Genomic DNA, 15705 nt, shown 5'->3' with positions numbered 1-15705 from the left:
CAGTAGCTTCTATATTAATAGCCTTATGGTCCTGTGCCCTGTTATAATTTTATTTAACATATATATGAGCATCACAGTGGGATTATGTGAGTTTTGGCTTTACTTCTTACAAAAAAAAAAAAGAATCATGAGATCTTAGGTGATTCAAATTTAGTTTTGCTTGTAAGCATTAGGTTTTTAAACATTTTAAAACCCAGGGACAGGTTTTCTATTGAAACTGACATAAAGTCTCAAAGTGTAAGACAGGTAAAAGCAGAGGTACTCTGGATGCGGTGGGTTGGGCTATTCTCCCTGTTGGCCAGGAAGACACATTCGTGCCACCTGCTATGGGAACACTGTCCCAGTGGTTCATGACAGAAGCTGTTCTCTCTCCGTCAGTCAGTCCAACAATAGACTCACTGTGGGCCAGACACCATGCCAGGAGCGGGGGCTGCCAAGGTGAATGACACATGGTCCTACATCCAGGGAAGCTGCATTCTTGTGTGGGGCAGGTGATGGCTGACATGTAAATGAATGACTTGGGATGTTCATGCAAGCTCAGGGCTGCAGTCAATCAGAGAAGCGAGGAAGGCATGCTACCTGGACCAGGGAGGGGAGGGCAAGTCAGGGAAGCTTCTGGAGGATTTGGCCAGAGTATAGCTTTGAAGGAGTTGGAGCTCATCAACTGAGTAAAGCATTTCCAAGGGATGAGACCCTGTTGTGTAAAGAAACTGACATGGAATCAGGTAATTACAGGTAATTTGATAGGCAGCTAACAGTTGGCTAGAACACAGAAAGGAATGGGAAGAAAAAGGCTGAAGTAATAATATCAAGGGGTTTTATTCCTTGGAGTTTGGACTTTCAGGATAAACCCCAGAGGATCCATTAAGCCCTTCAGCAGGGGAGTAACCTGATCAAACGGTGTTTTAGTTACTAATAATAGTCAATATGTGTTGTGTTATTATAGGCCAAGTGCACTATATTTTCCATTTTTCCATGCAGTTCTCATTTAATTCTTACAAATGCCCTGTGAGTCAAGTGTGGTCATTGTATCAGAGGTCCTAGAATAAAAACAAAGGGCAACTCAAGAGGGCTGATTGAAGAGAGTTGGGTAAAGGAACTATTTATGAAACTGTGGGTGGGGTTGAAGATGTGAAACCCCTCCAGGCTAGCAACAGTGGGGAGCCTTTACCATTCTGTTCTGTGAGATTAAGGGAGAAATAGATTCTGGAACCCACTGAGCAAGAGTGGTAGCCTTCCAGGGGAGGACTTAGCCATGGCCATTTCCCTGTCCTGCTGGGAAGGAGCCAAGGGAAAAAATATACACCAACCTCACTTTTTTTCTCTGCTCTGATCTTTGATCATTGTGCCTCCCACTGGCCAAACCCAACTTGAGGCCAGAGGACCAGTGACTCCGTAATTATAGACCCATTAAGGTCAGCCTCTGGGGAGCAGAGAACAGGGAGGAGGAAGAGGCAAGAATGCATCAGGAAAGGCAAATAGAGAGTGTCCAGCAGAGTTACCACATGCATTGCATGGATGAAACAACTAAAGTCGGCTTGTTAAGTCGCTTGCCCCAAATCACACAGCTTGTAAGTGGTGGTCTCACCCGGGTGCACACAGGAAGCTCTTATACACTGCATGGAACTGTCCCTTCCTCAGACTATGGAAAAGGGATAGGAAGGGCAAACGTGGCAGCTGGGAAACCCATGAGAAGCTCTTTCTAAGAATTAAGACCCAGTAAGTTTGAGGGCCTTAAGTGGAGGGAGGACAGAAAGAAGGGAATGGATTTGAAACAGTGGAGGCAGAATGGACAGAACTGTAGACCTCAACTTCCTTCTTATAAGAAATGATACTACAGAAGACAGACTGTCTTAGATCCTTTCCAGTCAAGTGTGGTCATTGTGCAAGAGGATGTAAGTGACTTAATCAAGGACACACAACAAAAGCTGTGTGACTCGCCTCTGCAGTGATTGTGATACATACTTATTTCGCGGAATTAATGTATCTTCAAAAATATTCTCCAAATTCTCAACATATCTCCCTTTCGAGATTTGAAATTTATTTCTACATTACATTAGTAATGCCCAACGCCAGTACCAGGACAACTGAGATTCTCATCAAGTGTCATAAAACATGTTTTAAAATCATCAAAATACTTTTTTAAATCATCAAAATAATGTTCATGTCTTTCAGTAGACATTGTCTTCTAATTATAAGGTCTGAAATCCTTTATTGAGTACAGTGTTGAGATCCAAAATAGAATTCAACCTCCATTCAAATAGTATGAAAAGAGAAAAGAAAAAGCTAAAAGCATGGAGAAAATAATTCATAAAACCTGAGCAGCAACCATAAAATTTAAAAAATATTGTAATGACTCAGTATGACCCAAACCTTTTTTGCCTTGAATTGGCTCAATAACTGCTTCATTAATTTGACCAGATTTAGTTGGACATATTCCTGGTAATAAAAAAAAAACAACATAAAAACCTCTCAGTTCAAGTTTGAGAGTAGTTGCCTCTTTTCTTCTCACAGAATATTTAAAAAATTCATTTCAGTAAGGACAGACACCTCAGAAGAGCTTTTTCTTCAGGTATTACTACATATCCTTCAGATGAACCACACCTAAGTTTGGGGTTTCTGGGGAGGAAAAAAAGGTCCCTTGGGATCCTGTAAGATAAATATGCCTTCCCACCTACCACAATAAAATTGAATTTCTAGCTGTTACTGTCCAAGTTATCACAGCCTTTGGCTCACTGCTCCGTTTCTGGGACTGCTGCCTTCTGCCCATTTCCACTTTCAAACAAACAAATAAAGCAGCTGATAAGAATTGTTTTAGCAACCAGACCCTAACTTGAAGGTTCCTGAGCATTTGTCTTATCAAATTTCTCTTTGCCTTGAGGGGTTTTTGTCTGATTTTTCCTTGAGGCTCTCTAGACAACATCAGTCATTTTCTCTTGAGTTTACTCCTATTTTTGGAACCCCCTTCCAGTAAAACCAGCTGTGTTTTCTCCTCATTTCTCTTTCCTGTCTCCCCTCCCACCCTGTCCTCTCCCCACCCCTCTCCCTCTCTCACCAGACTGACCTGTCACCGTTCGGGGTTTTGGACCCACTTAGTCTATGCCGCTGCCCACCTGGAGCCCGGGAACACGTTTGTTCCCAGATTCCCGGTCTTCCCAGAAAGGCAGTGACACTACCTGCGTTCAGATCCTGGCACAGCCACTTAAGAGTAAATTAGTTTCCTTTTTGTTTAATTGGGGCACTAATAATCGTACTACCTTCTAGGTTATTGTTATGATTAAATGATACCACACATTTAAAACCCTTAGAATACCTAACAGATTATAACTGCTCAACAAATTCTCATCAGGTTTGCCTCTTATTATAAGCACTAGCATATACACTGATTTTCATATTTTTGTATTCCATAGTAAGATCAGGTGAGGATATTGTGCCCTCCCTTTTTTTCCCACAAAATTTTAGGTGGTCTAGGAAGGAAATGGAAATAATTTTCTCATAAGTCTCCAAGAGGAACACTCACTCCAATTTATTATTCCTCTTAAAAGCTAAAAAAAGTAATGAGCAGATGTCATTTCAAATGTTAGGTATGTATGATATTTCATCTTTATAGACTGACTTCTTTCATATTAAGCACAAAGAATATCTCTGGCAAAAAATCATAATTATCCTTAATTATTTGACCTAATTATAGTTACACTTAATAAGTAATTCTTCAACACATATGAGTACATATTTACAATAATTTTGATATATAAATATATATTTATAAGCAGTGGCCTGAAAGTTCTGAGTGCTATGTCTTGATTTAAAACTTATATTCTTATGATGAATTTAGTATGTTTTACCTTTACTTTTTAAACCTTGGAAGCAAATCAGCATGGATATGGAAATTCATCAAAATTGCCAATTTAGTCAGGTTATGAAATTCATTTTCTGTATTGTGTTGTCATCTAGCATTGGAGAAATAACTATGATAGTTTCATTAACTGAGAAGCAGAAACTAGAAAATGAAATGTAAACCAGTGAACTGTGAAAATGCTGATATATTCACATACACTCTCTTGAAAATGATTTTGCATTTTCTGCTAATGCAGATGTGCTATGATGGGATCGGTGAGGTGGAATTATTTACTTCAAAGGGCTGTTTAAGAGCTTGAGCATATGTGATCTTCATACATTTAATGAACAAGGTTTTCAGTAATATTTTCTTAGGATGACTGAGTTTAAGTGCCTAGATGAACTTGAAAGTTTTCTTAGTCCAACCCATGAGCCAGATACTATATTTCATAGCTTTATAGGTCATACTGTCTGCATCAGCTACTCAATTCTGCTGTTTAGCACAAAAGCAGCCACAGACAATACATGAATGAACAGGTATAGTGGTGTTCGCAGCAAAATTTATTTGCAAAGACAGGTAGCCAGGTCACAGGCCATAGTTTGCTGATATTGATCTCAGCCCCCATATTTTCAAGAGGATGTAAGTGACTTAATCAAGGACACACAACTAACTGGTTAGTGTCAGAACCATTATCAGGCATTCAGTTTTTTCATATCTCAAGTCTTCCAGTGTGCTTACTAGTGCTCCGACAGCAAGAGCACATTCCTCATGTGACAGTCAGCTAAGGAAATCTGACTAATTCGTCTTACCACCATACCTATTAATTTCATTTAAAACAGTATTTCCCAGAGAAATAGATTGTTGTTATCTTCTACACAAAATAGAAAAGAAAGTCTTTCTATATATAAAATTTAATTATTTGAATATTTTCTTTCTTGTTTAGAATGTCTTTATGAAAATGTTACAGTCATTTCTGATATATCAAATGAACAATGTAAAAAAGAGTACCCTTAAGGAGAGACAGAAGTTAGGCATAGTTTATTAACTTAAAAAATTCAAAGATAATTTAATAAGATCAGAGCAAAATAAAATATTACCTTAACATATTTAAATGTCTTCTGGACTTAATTTCATTTTAGTTAGAGTTTGTTTTCAGAGATTACTCTTGTTCAGTTGAAAGACTCAGACAAATGCTAATCATAACATTTTTAAGGGATTTTAGTTTCCTGTAAAGAGTAGCTTCTGTTAAAGTATAAGTCTGCACAGAAACAAAAACAAAGATGTTTCATTCAAAGGAACAAAAAGGAGATTATAGTTGTAATCTCAAAACTTTAAGAAACACCATGTTTTATTAAATGTATGAAAAAAGCATAGGCCTGTCCCTTCAATGCTCACATTTCCTACTTCCTATTATGGCAAATTTGGGGAAAGAGAACTGGAGGAAATCCAAGTTTCATAGCACTTATAAGGAAAGATTGGGCATTTAAGCCTTTTATTATTCACATTGAAGAGCGTTCCAGTTAAACTTTAATTTTCAATAAAATTAAATCTCAATAAATGTAGATCATTCATTGTCTAGAATGTATTTCAAAATTGATACTATTTGCCATGGACAGACTTGAGGCTAGTGTAATAATCCTGCAAGAAATGATGATGAGGACCTAAGGAGAACGAAGAAAAGAGAGAAATTATAAAGTAAAATCCATTGTTTTGTAAGTGAAAGGAGCCTATAATGAAACAAGACTTGGGGCATTGGTGAATGGATGGATGGTTGACATTTAGCAGTGAGTTATGGAAAACCGGAGGGGTAGTACTAGTTGGAGAACTGGGGACAATAAAAATGTCAAAGGTACACATGGAAGATCTAAGTGGACTTTTAATATAGAAATCTAAAGTTGTAGGGGGAGATTGATAGTAGACAGGTGTATTTGGGGTCTTCAGCAGATGGTAACTGAAGACAAGGGAGTAAATCAGATCCTCCAGGAAAACTTGTCAGGAGCAGAAAGAAGAGGTTAAAGCCCAAACTCTGGACAGCACCAGAGGAAAATGCTTTTTGTTTTGTTCTGTTTAATCACTTTTTATTGATATACTCTAAGAACAGCAATAATGAATTTTCAAATAGCTTTAGCGTATAAGATACTTAATATAAATCCACTAGGAGGGAGAGGACTCCATTAAGAATGTCTATTTAAAAAGAAATTCCTGGCCAGTTCCCAGGACTGTGAAATGGGAAAGAAATATAAATGTCCTCCTCTGCCCTTACTCCGTGGACTAACTCACAGAATAGAGAAGTTTTCCCCTTTTTAGCCTGACTGCCTTAATGGTAAATAAACTGTTACCCAAGTATTTCATGCCTGTTTGGAATCAAGTTGTGCAGAAAGCATCCTCTCTCCTAGAAATACTGATTTTGTGATTAACTAAGAGCAAGATGCTCTTTTTCTGATCACTCAGTGTGAGGAATGAGGTGTGCTGAGGGAGAGGTGTGAGAGTTGCTCTAATATAAAAACGGAACCGCTGACAAGCACACAACAGTGGCACGTCCTCTGGAAGGACTGAAGTGGTAAAAGTTACCCCCTTATGTTGTATTTTAGTTGGCTTTCAAGAGTTCATCTAGCTTTTGCCATTATTTCACAGTCCTTTCTCAATTCCTCAGTCAAAGCAAAGACGTGGAAATTAGTGTTCTTGAACCTCAATTCTAGGTTTAGCAATTTTCTCCATGGAGTCAAGGAGATAACTCAAGTCTCCAACCAATGTTACCACCCGCAAAGAGGGTGCATTAAAACTTGAAAGACTAATTAGATGTGCATGAAATAGAAATCAAATGTACATCTCTGTACAGCTAAAAAATCTTTTGCTGTTTTGGGAACCTAAAATGGTTTACTAGTAAATTGCATTTGCTCCTAGACTCATAGTATATTCTCTGTATTAATGATGCAGTTGGCTATAGAGACTTGTGGTTGGTGTTGATCCTGTTTATTGCCTGTAGGACATCTTCGTACTTGTGATTGGATAGACCCAGATCTGAAGTCCATGGACAAGTATGAGCTAGAGATAAAATCTTGTGAGAAATCACCTAGGGATGATTTCTAGTTAAAACATGGCATTAGTCACAGTTACCTCCAGAGTGTATACATTTAGAAAGCACTGTTTTAAATATACAATTCTAGACAAAACCTGCAGTTATGGGGCAGATCGAGGAAGAACCCAGAAGCCGACCAAGTCATTCTGTTAACTCTTCTATATCTGAGAAGGCAAGGGAGTAAATTTAAAAGAACAGGAGGTCAACAGTATCCATTGCTGTTGAGAGAACTTTTAATACAAGGCCTGAAGAATCTCCTCATTGGCTGATGCCAAAGGACTGGTCTGCTTTAGGCAAATAGCAAAAGAACTGTCACGTGACTTACTCTTTGTTCCTGCCAGAGGGTAGAACCAGGCTCAGGATGGCAGCAGAAGTTAGACCATCTTATAGAGATACGGAAAGGAATTCTTTCCTTGGGTAAGAGGTTAACTATAAAGCTTCTTAACTCTTCTGGAAATGAAAGATGCTACTCTGCTGGCTAGTATCAAGGTTGCCCAACTTTGAATAATTGGCAATAGGGCTTGAATGTAGGATTTTTTATTGCTCTTAGGGTCTTTCATCAGTTAGAAGGGGTAACATCTTAAAGTTGGATACTCTGAATCATTAGGCAAGCCACTTTAGGTGCCCAAAGGAACATGCACCCTTTGATATGCACACACTCAAGCAAGGCAGCAGCGTGTAAATAACCTATACTCATCTGGATAGCATTTAACTTTGCTTTTTGACTTTTAATTCAAACTAAACATTAATATAAGAAGTTTTGATAATAACCCATGAACTTCATCCTTTTTAGAAGGTAGTGTAGCTCTCTTCCTGTAGTGTAACCATAGCAACTGATAAGGAACAGAGAAAGAAAGCTTTCACACATGCTGTGCTAATTAATCCTGTCCTACAGTTTTCTTTCAGCTGGAGGATGCAGTTTAATAAATTTTGCATGAGTAAGCGTGTTTTGATGCATGAACTGTATAAATACATAGCAATATCTTTACTAAAAATATTTATTTAAAAATGCAGTTATATATTTCTACTTCAAGGTATATTTTCTTTGATCATTGTTTTAATAATTTGCTCCCTTCCTGAAAAATTTTGGCATTTATTTATCTTTTTAACCGAATAGAAATTGTTTTAGAGTGAAAACCTTTTGTTTGTCATATACAGGACACTTTCCAGGAAAAAAAATGTTTTAATTGACTCTATTAAGGTGAGATGTGAAAGAGTTTTCCTCAAGTGATGCAGAAGAATGTATCTTAAAAATATAACATTTCTCAGTATGACACATTTACATGCAAACCATTTTAAAGAAACTGAACACATTGAAGAGTTAGATATTGAAAACTCATTTTCACTGTTGATTTAGAAAGTTATGAGGCCCATGTGAATCGAGTTTGGGTCACCTTTGACCTAAACATGTGAGATGGAGAAAAATAATGTAGACCCAGAGCTTTTTCTATTTATATTTTTCAGAAATATTTAATCAGTTTAATAGAGCGAACATAATTGATCTGAAATCACGTATCATTATTTAGACTTACATTATTCCTAGGCTATTTTGAGTTCTGGTTCTCCATTTAAAACCGGGAATATCACAGTTTTCTATAACCAGTCTGGTCTTCTGAACTGTCAAAGAAAATCTCGGATTTTTTCATTCTCCTGTCCCTCTGGCCTAGCATTCTGTCAACAAGGCCTTGGCAAAACCAAGGGAATCCAGCCTGAATGTCTTTGGCATCCCTTTTGCCTTGACAACAGCATATGGAACAAGTCAGAACCTATTTCAGGACTTCTGCTCCGCTGTTTGGTCTGTAGATAAACATACTCATTTGAGGAACTAAACCTTTTGATGGGATTACTAAACTCTGGAAATACTTTACCATCTTGATTCTTTTATCTGTTGTTCAGTTTTGCCTGGCAAGGATATAACCTTGCAGAGCAAAGGAGTAGAGGTTATTATGGAAATCTATTATCAGAAAAAGCTATTCTATTCATGTGCAAAAAAGTTAGGGACTGTGTATGTGTATGTCTCTGTGTGTATTATCTGTACATTTTAGTATGGAATAGTTAAAAACATTAACCAATTTGTATTACGCCATTGTTTTGTGATGAAAACTGCACTGTAGAAAAAACTGAGTTACTGTAACCATAGCTGAACTAATTATACATTCTTTGTCTCACAGCTGCCCTATTAATTTTACCATTTACATATAAGACATTAAAGGGAATACCAAGTGTCTAATAAACAGAAAAAAAAGTTATGCTCCTAAGTACTACATAAAAAATTTAAATAATTAGAACATTAAAGTAAATATGTTATGGTAGGTTCACTGTAAAATTGGTATATTTGCTTTGAGGATCACAGTGGTAAATAATACTTTACAGTTGTCATTAATGAATATACCCAGATACAAAGAAAGCTATCACACAGATTTTGTCTTTTTTTAAAAAAAATAACATTTATAGATTTTGAAAGTTTCTTTTAAAGCAATTGCGTATTTATTATAGAAAATCTGGGAAAAAATCAGAAAAAATTATTAAATTAAAAAAACTGATAATCCTATATTCCAGAGCTAACCATCAAAGACATTCAAATGTATTTTCCACTATTCTTGTTTCAGTGCACATGTGTTTGTCACCGTGAGGTCTAACTGCATGTAATTCATCCCTTAACATATTACTGTGACCTTTTTCTCAGTTTTCAAAAATTCTCAGCAAATTTAATTTTTTATATGGCATCTCATCATCTCTTTGTACCAGTTTTATTTAACTATTCCTTTATAATGATTTACTTAAATGGTTTTCAAACGAGCCTCCTGAATCAGCATTTCCTAGTGCGTGTTTGACAGCACCCTGAAACCAAAAAATGTCTTGGAACAGCCCTTTGAGGAAAAAGTCACAGCCTCTTTTTTCAGGTTCACAATATACATTAGAAAAATTAAGGGCACTGAGAAGTCTCGCAGGATGGAGACCTGTTTTACTTTTTAAACCACCTTTTCTCGAAGTTTCTTGACCTGGAACCCTTTCTCATAACACTTCTTTGTAACTCTCAGAACTAAAGTGCCGTGAAACATTCTTTGGAAAGCCTAGGAGATGTCTAAGCTTCTGTGTAACATCTAGTAGTTTATGAATCATTTGTTTCCTCTCCTGGGGCTTTTCTGGATTCATGAAGCTCTATTAGAAAACATAAATGATTTATAGGTTACTAGCATGTATTTGAAACAGGTAGACCACAGTATGCTTTCCCCAACCTTTCTAGTAAACCTTGACCCTGCAATTGTGTTTCTCTATTATAATATCATGTTTGACCTTTTAAAAACTGTCCGCTTTCAAATTTAAATTCCCTTGCTTTATTAAGGCCTATTAAACTTCTTTGTGTTTCATGTAACCCACAGGTCTTGCAAGAGCAAAATCCGTTCCGAGCCACACATACTCCAATGAAGTGGTTACCCTATGGTACAGACCTCCAGATGTCCTCCTGGGTTCGACAGAATATTCCACCTGCCTTGACATGTGGTGAGAAATGGAAGCTTTACTCTAGCTAATTTATCTGTAGTGCTTGGTCTGGTTCAAGCCTAGACAAACATCCTAACAGTCTGAATGAAGATTAATGGTACTGGAGTGTTTGCCTGTGTGTGGCAATACTGCTGGGTTTTTTGAAAACATAATTGAGAATATTCCCTAATCAAGGACTCCCTTGCAGATGGTGTCTGGTAATGATTCTTGATGGACAGGGGCAGAGACATTTTTCTAACTGTCAGTACAGTGATTTTTCTCCCTAAGGATCTTAATTTGTGGCTTTAGCTTAAACAAGGAAGTATGTATCTCCAAATGGCAGCCTGGGTTGGAAGAAGTAGGGAGCACATTTGAATTCACAACAGAGCTCAGATAAGTAGTCTGAAAATTCTGGTGTCATTGTTAGGTGCTGAAGTTGACGGGGGATACTCCTGAAAGCTGTTGGTACCAATTATCCAAAATGAAATAAAACAATTACTTTTTGAAAATACCACAGTAAGTTTAATTTCAGTAGACTCACAATTTTACACAATGGTTTAGCAAAACTTAAAAATCTATCTTAGGAGACCCAAAGACTGGTGAGACTTAAGGTACAATTAGTATTAATGATAAACTGTGATAAATTCCCAATCTAGCATGATCTAAATCAAATAATCAAAGAAGGGAATAATCTTATTTTTTAGTACTCAGGAAGGGCTTAATAGTGAATGTTGAAAATGTCCTTTATTAATAGAAAAATCCCTTTTCTGGACTCACAGTTGTATTCAGAATAAAACAATTCACATAGCACATGGCTATCTGATAGCAGGAATCACCTTCCATGAATGATTATGTCCCACATACAGAATTCAGCTACATGTTCACATAATGTTTATGACCTCAATAAAACTTCAGCATGTGTCATTTATCTTCCTGCCGTGTATTACTTCATTGCTCAACCCTCAATCATCTTGGCTTTTAGTAAATTAGGCTGTGATGAGGCCTGGCTTCTTCCCTGACATTTTTGATCCAAACATTTTATGGAGAGAAAACAATCAAGTTCCTTGCAATGTAGGACACAGTGTAGATTTCCTTCATTTAAATTCTAGCAACCCCCTTAGGAGTGGGATTTGGGGATCTGTGAAACCACTGAAACTATATGCAGCGTTTTGTGTACCCATAGATATATTTATTTTTATGGAGGGTAGATCTGTAGCTTTCAATAGAGCTATGAAAGAATCTGGGTCATCAAACAGCCTAAGATCTATTGCCATAAATTTTGTAATGCCTTATAATAAATCTAATGCTGTTGTAACGCTTGCTCCAAAACACTGAGAATAAAGACAATCATCTGTCATTGAGGAGCTGAGCTAATTCATTTTTTTCATCACACTTCCTGGCTTTTATGGACAGTTGTTTACAGAATTAGATTTTTTTCCCCAAGGCTAAGCAGGGGCTTGAGCAAAATAGATATTTTGATCATTAGTTGTAAGGGAGGGAAAGACTGGAAATAAAGGTCAATGAATGCGTTTGGATATTGGTTACTAACTACTTCATTCCCTTCTTCCTTCCTGCCTTATAGTTGAGAGCTGGCTATGCAAATAATCATTACTTAATAGTCTTGAGTTATGTAATGTTACTCTCTGTTTTTTGAGTATGAAAATTCTAGATTGTCTCTCAGTGAGGTCAGTTAAGGACTCTGCTAATAGAACATAGCTTGGAAATATTTGTGGCTTGGAGCCAGTTTTGTGTTTGTGCTTGGCAGTGTAATTAAGACTCTACCCTCAGAATCAGGAGAAGCTGTTTTTTATACACTAGTGGCTGGTTTTTCCCAAACCTTTGAAAGTGTCTGTAAAGTACAAAGAACCACATGGATTGTGACGTGCTAATATGCCGGTTTCTGATTTGATTCCCAGTCTGTGCCTCTCCACCCTCCTCCCCTCAACCTTTCTTTCTTTCATGTTTATGTGCCTATGTGTGTCCCTTCTCTTGAGGAAGAAGACTTGGTTGCTTTCTGGCGATTTGCTTTAAACAGAGACGTAATGAAGCATGAGAAGAAGATGGTTATTTAAGTGGAAGGGAGGACAACTGATATGAAATAGCAGACCCCCAAGTGCCCTTTTGTCTGCATGCCAAGATTATTCATTGCCAAAAAACAAATAGTAAATGTGTTATGTTGGAGCAGTTTCCCATGCTACTGGCTCTTTATTTCTAAGCCTTAAAACCTGAATTATGTCTATGCTATGCCTGTCACTCTGAATCTGGTTTCATTCCAGGCCTTTTGCTAAAAGCCATTTTGTTTTTTTTTCCTGTAAGTTAGGTAAAACGTATGTATTTTTCCCACTTAGAGAAAAGTTCACAGGGCACTGATTTTTGCATAATCAGTGACCTTGATGCTGGGTATTCAAAGATCTGGAAATGGGACTAGAATTGAGTCAAGGCTCAGCTGCACAAAAGAGCAGTACAAATATTAACCCATAGACAGTAGCAAGGAGGCAGGTGGCAGTGATTTCAGGCTATTTTTATACCTCATTTACCATCCTGGGGCAGTAGGGTAGTAACTAAAAACTAACGATCCCTACACAGTGTTACAATTTCCAATTTTCTGTTTAAATAGCCTCGGGCAATAAAAATATTAATGAAGACACTTCTGCATTAACATTGGCAGCAACTGATGGAAATCAGAGCTCTCTGTGTTATGATTTACTGCTCTAGGTCTCCAGCACCGTGGCGATGTATGAATATACTGTGCAATTTGAGAACTCATCAAGAAAGATAGTTTGGGAGTTAGAGATTTGCTATATATAAAATAGATACAAGCTTATATTATATAGCACAGGAAACTATATTCAGTATCTTCTAGTAACCTATAATGAAAAAGAATATGAAAATGAATACGATGTATGTATATGTATGACTCAGCTATTATGCTGTATACCAGAAATTGACACAACATTATAAACTGACTATACTTAATATATTTTTTAAAAAAAGATATTTTTTGGTATCTTTGTCTTCCTCCGTGAAGGAGGATTTAAGCAGAGGACTCAAACTGGACACTGTCTTGTGTATAACTTCCCTTAATTCTTGGATTTTATAGCTCTTTGAAAGTCAAGGCATAGGAAATCATCTTTAAGCTTCTAAACCAAAAAGACTTACCATGTACTGAAAACCACATTAAGAGAAGCGCAGATGTGAAAAGGAGCTTATCTGTGTAGTTCCTCCCTTGTCAAGGAGTTCCTGCTCTATCTGTCGAGGTCATTGCTCTAAATAAGCTTTATATTCCTTTAGAGAAGCTCATAAATATGTTTAGAGTGGCATTTGTTTTCTGAAGCAGAAGGTCACTTGGGATTATTTTAAGGGATTAATTTTAACATAGGGTGACTAAGTTATCTGTAGCTAATAAATATCTCATCAAGACTGTGGTGCTTTTGGGTGGGCACCCTCTATAGTGGTACCACCTTGTATCAATTACAGTGCTCCCCAACACAGTGTGTGCAGGATGATTGCGTGTCAGTCTCTCCTGTTATCATCTTTTCCAAAGCTAATTAACATATTAACTATGCTTGTCAAAATGTGGGGCAAATCATTTATAAATAAGCCTGTCAAGTATAATGAGATTGCATATTAAATCACCCTTTTCTCTATTACATCTCTGATTTAGAATTAAAATTAATTTATTTAACATTGTAGCAGCTGGGTGGTTAGAAAAAAATTTCTGTACCATTCTTGATATATAGAAAGATATCTGCATCAAAATTGATTTTGCATATATCAGAAAAGAAATTACCTATTTATTGAGTATTATAAGGCCATTTAGCATTGCATTTTTTAAAATAAGCCTAATCACCATACACTTTGGCAGTATACAGTGTTCTGCCATCATCCTTAACGATCTTTCTTAAACCAAGGAAACTTATATAATAAAACAAGGTTTCCTAGGACTCAGGTTTGTTTACTAGTGTTTACAGAGAGAAAAATCATAATTGAATCCTACTCTGGATAAACCTACTAAAATAAATTTGTTCCATAGAAGGTCCTATCTTGAGTAATTGAGTAATAGTAATAATAATAATTGATTCTTAAGCAATAGTAATAACAATTACAGCGACAGTGGATACTTTAATACGCAAACTATTCTAAGCCCTCTTACGCATTTTTAATTACTTACCTACTGTTCTATGGTACAGTGAAAGAAAACAAAACCCAGAGAGACTGAATAAAATAGTAAAAGCTGTACAGTTAGTGAGTAGAGCCAGCATTCATACTCAGGGCTAACCCACTCAAAGCCCCTTCTCCGTACAACGTATTACATAGTCTCTTAAGATGATTTACAAGAAACTGTTTTTTTTTTTTTAGTTTTACTAGTAAAGTGATTCCAAAACACAAATCAGTAAATTCCTCTTTCAGACTTTACATTATGCTCTGAGTCATGTTGGATCCTTTGCATGCTACCAATAAAGTGGGTGGCTTTCATTCTCACATGACAGCCTTGTGGACCGCCTTTCTCCCCTCACATCAGTTTTCTACATTACATAGTTTTATTCAGGGAGGACTTTCTTTGAAATACACTTAAGACATGATTCATTGGATTGAGTACATTTTCAATGCCTGTGCTGGCGTGTATGCTCCCAACTCCTAATCATTACTCATTTACTTCTGCTAAAATGAATGAGCCCATTTTAAAAAGAATTCTGGTTAGAATGAGAATTTGAGTTTATGAGCTATATAAAGTCATCTGTCTGTCAACATCATTTACACATTTTCTAATTAATCAGTTCATAAGACCAAGGAGGATTCAAATTTGTCACTGTCAAAAGTAACAACTCTTTAAGAGCTTTTGAGAGCTGCTCAAATAATACGTAATCTGAGTGACTTATTGGTGTAGCCACTGACAATGCAATGGAACATGACAACGAAACACAGACAGTCAGAAGGGCATCTAGGGGGTTGAAAACAGCTCCTGGTGGCAGCCATGGTTTCTGAGCCATTCCCACCACTGATAAGTCCCTTAAAATTAGAAAATTAGAATGATGTAGATGATACCATCCATACCAGGATACCTTTCAGTGTTAATAGTAATTCTGCTAGGACAATAGGCATAAAACAGGGATTTAACTGTGACATATGGTTGCCTTACTTATATGTGGAGCAGTAATTTGCTAAATGCTAGTAGTCAGAAGAGACGACGCACTCGAGTGCTAAATTCACACCCAAGGACTGCAGGCTACAAACTCAAATTCCTTGCAGAAAACTTCTGTTACATTGCTTAATAACAAATTATCTCCAAAAATACATTTCTCTA

The 15705-nt window shown here is 36.8% G+C and overlaps 1 protein-coding gene across 5 annotated transcripts in view; it reads left to right on the top strand.

Moving 5' to 3' along the window:
* The window catches only part of CDK14 (cyclin dependent kinase 14), a 555862-nt gene that overhangs the window by 349807 nt on the left and 190350 nt on the right, over positions 1-15705 (top strand). For all 5 annotated transcript variants that reach the window (XM_031454861.2, XM_031454862.2, XM_010978019.3 and 2 more), the window contains one exon: positions 10301-10421. In XM_031454861.2, the coding sequence (XP_031310721.1) occupies positions 10301-10421 (121 nt within the window). The remainder of the gene's footprint in view (positions 1-10300; positions 10422-15705) is intronic.

Source organism: Camelus dromedarius, chromosome 7 (genome assembly GCF_036321535.1).
Source record: "Camelus dromedarius isolate mCamDro1 chromosome 7, mCamDro1.pat, whole genome shotgun sequence".
NCBI classification, from domain to species: domain Eukaryota; kingdom Metazoa; phylum Chordata; class Mammalia; order Artiodactyla; family Camelidae; genus Camelus; species Camelus dromedarius.
This window is presented reverse-complemented; position numbering and strand designations above follow the sequence as displayed.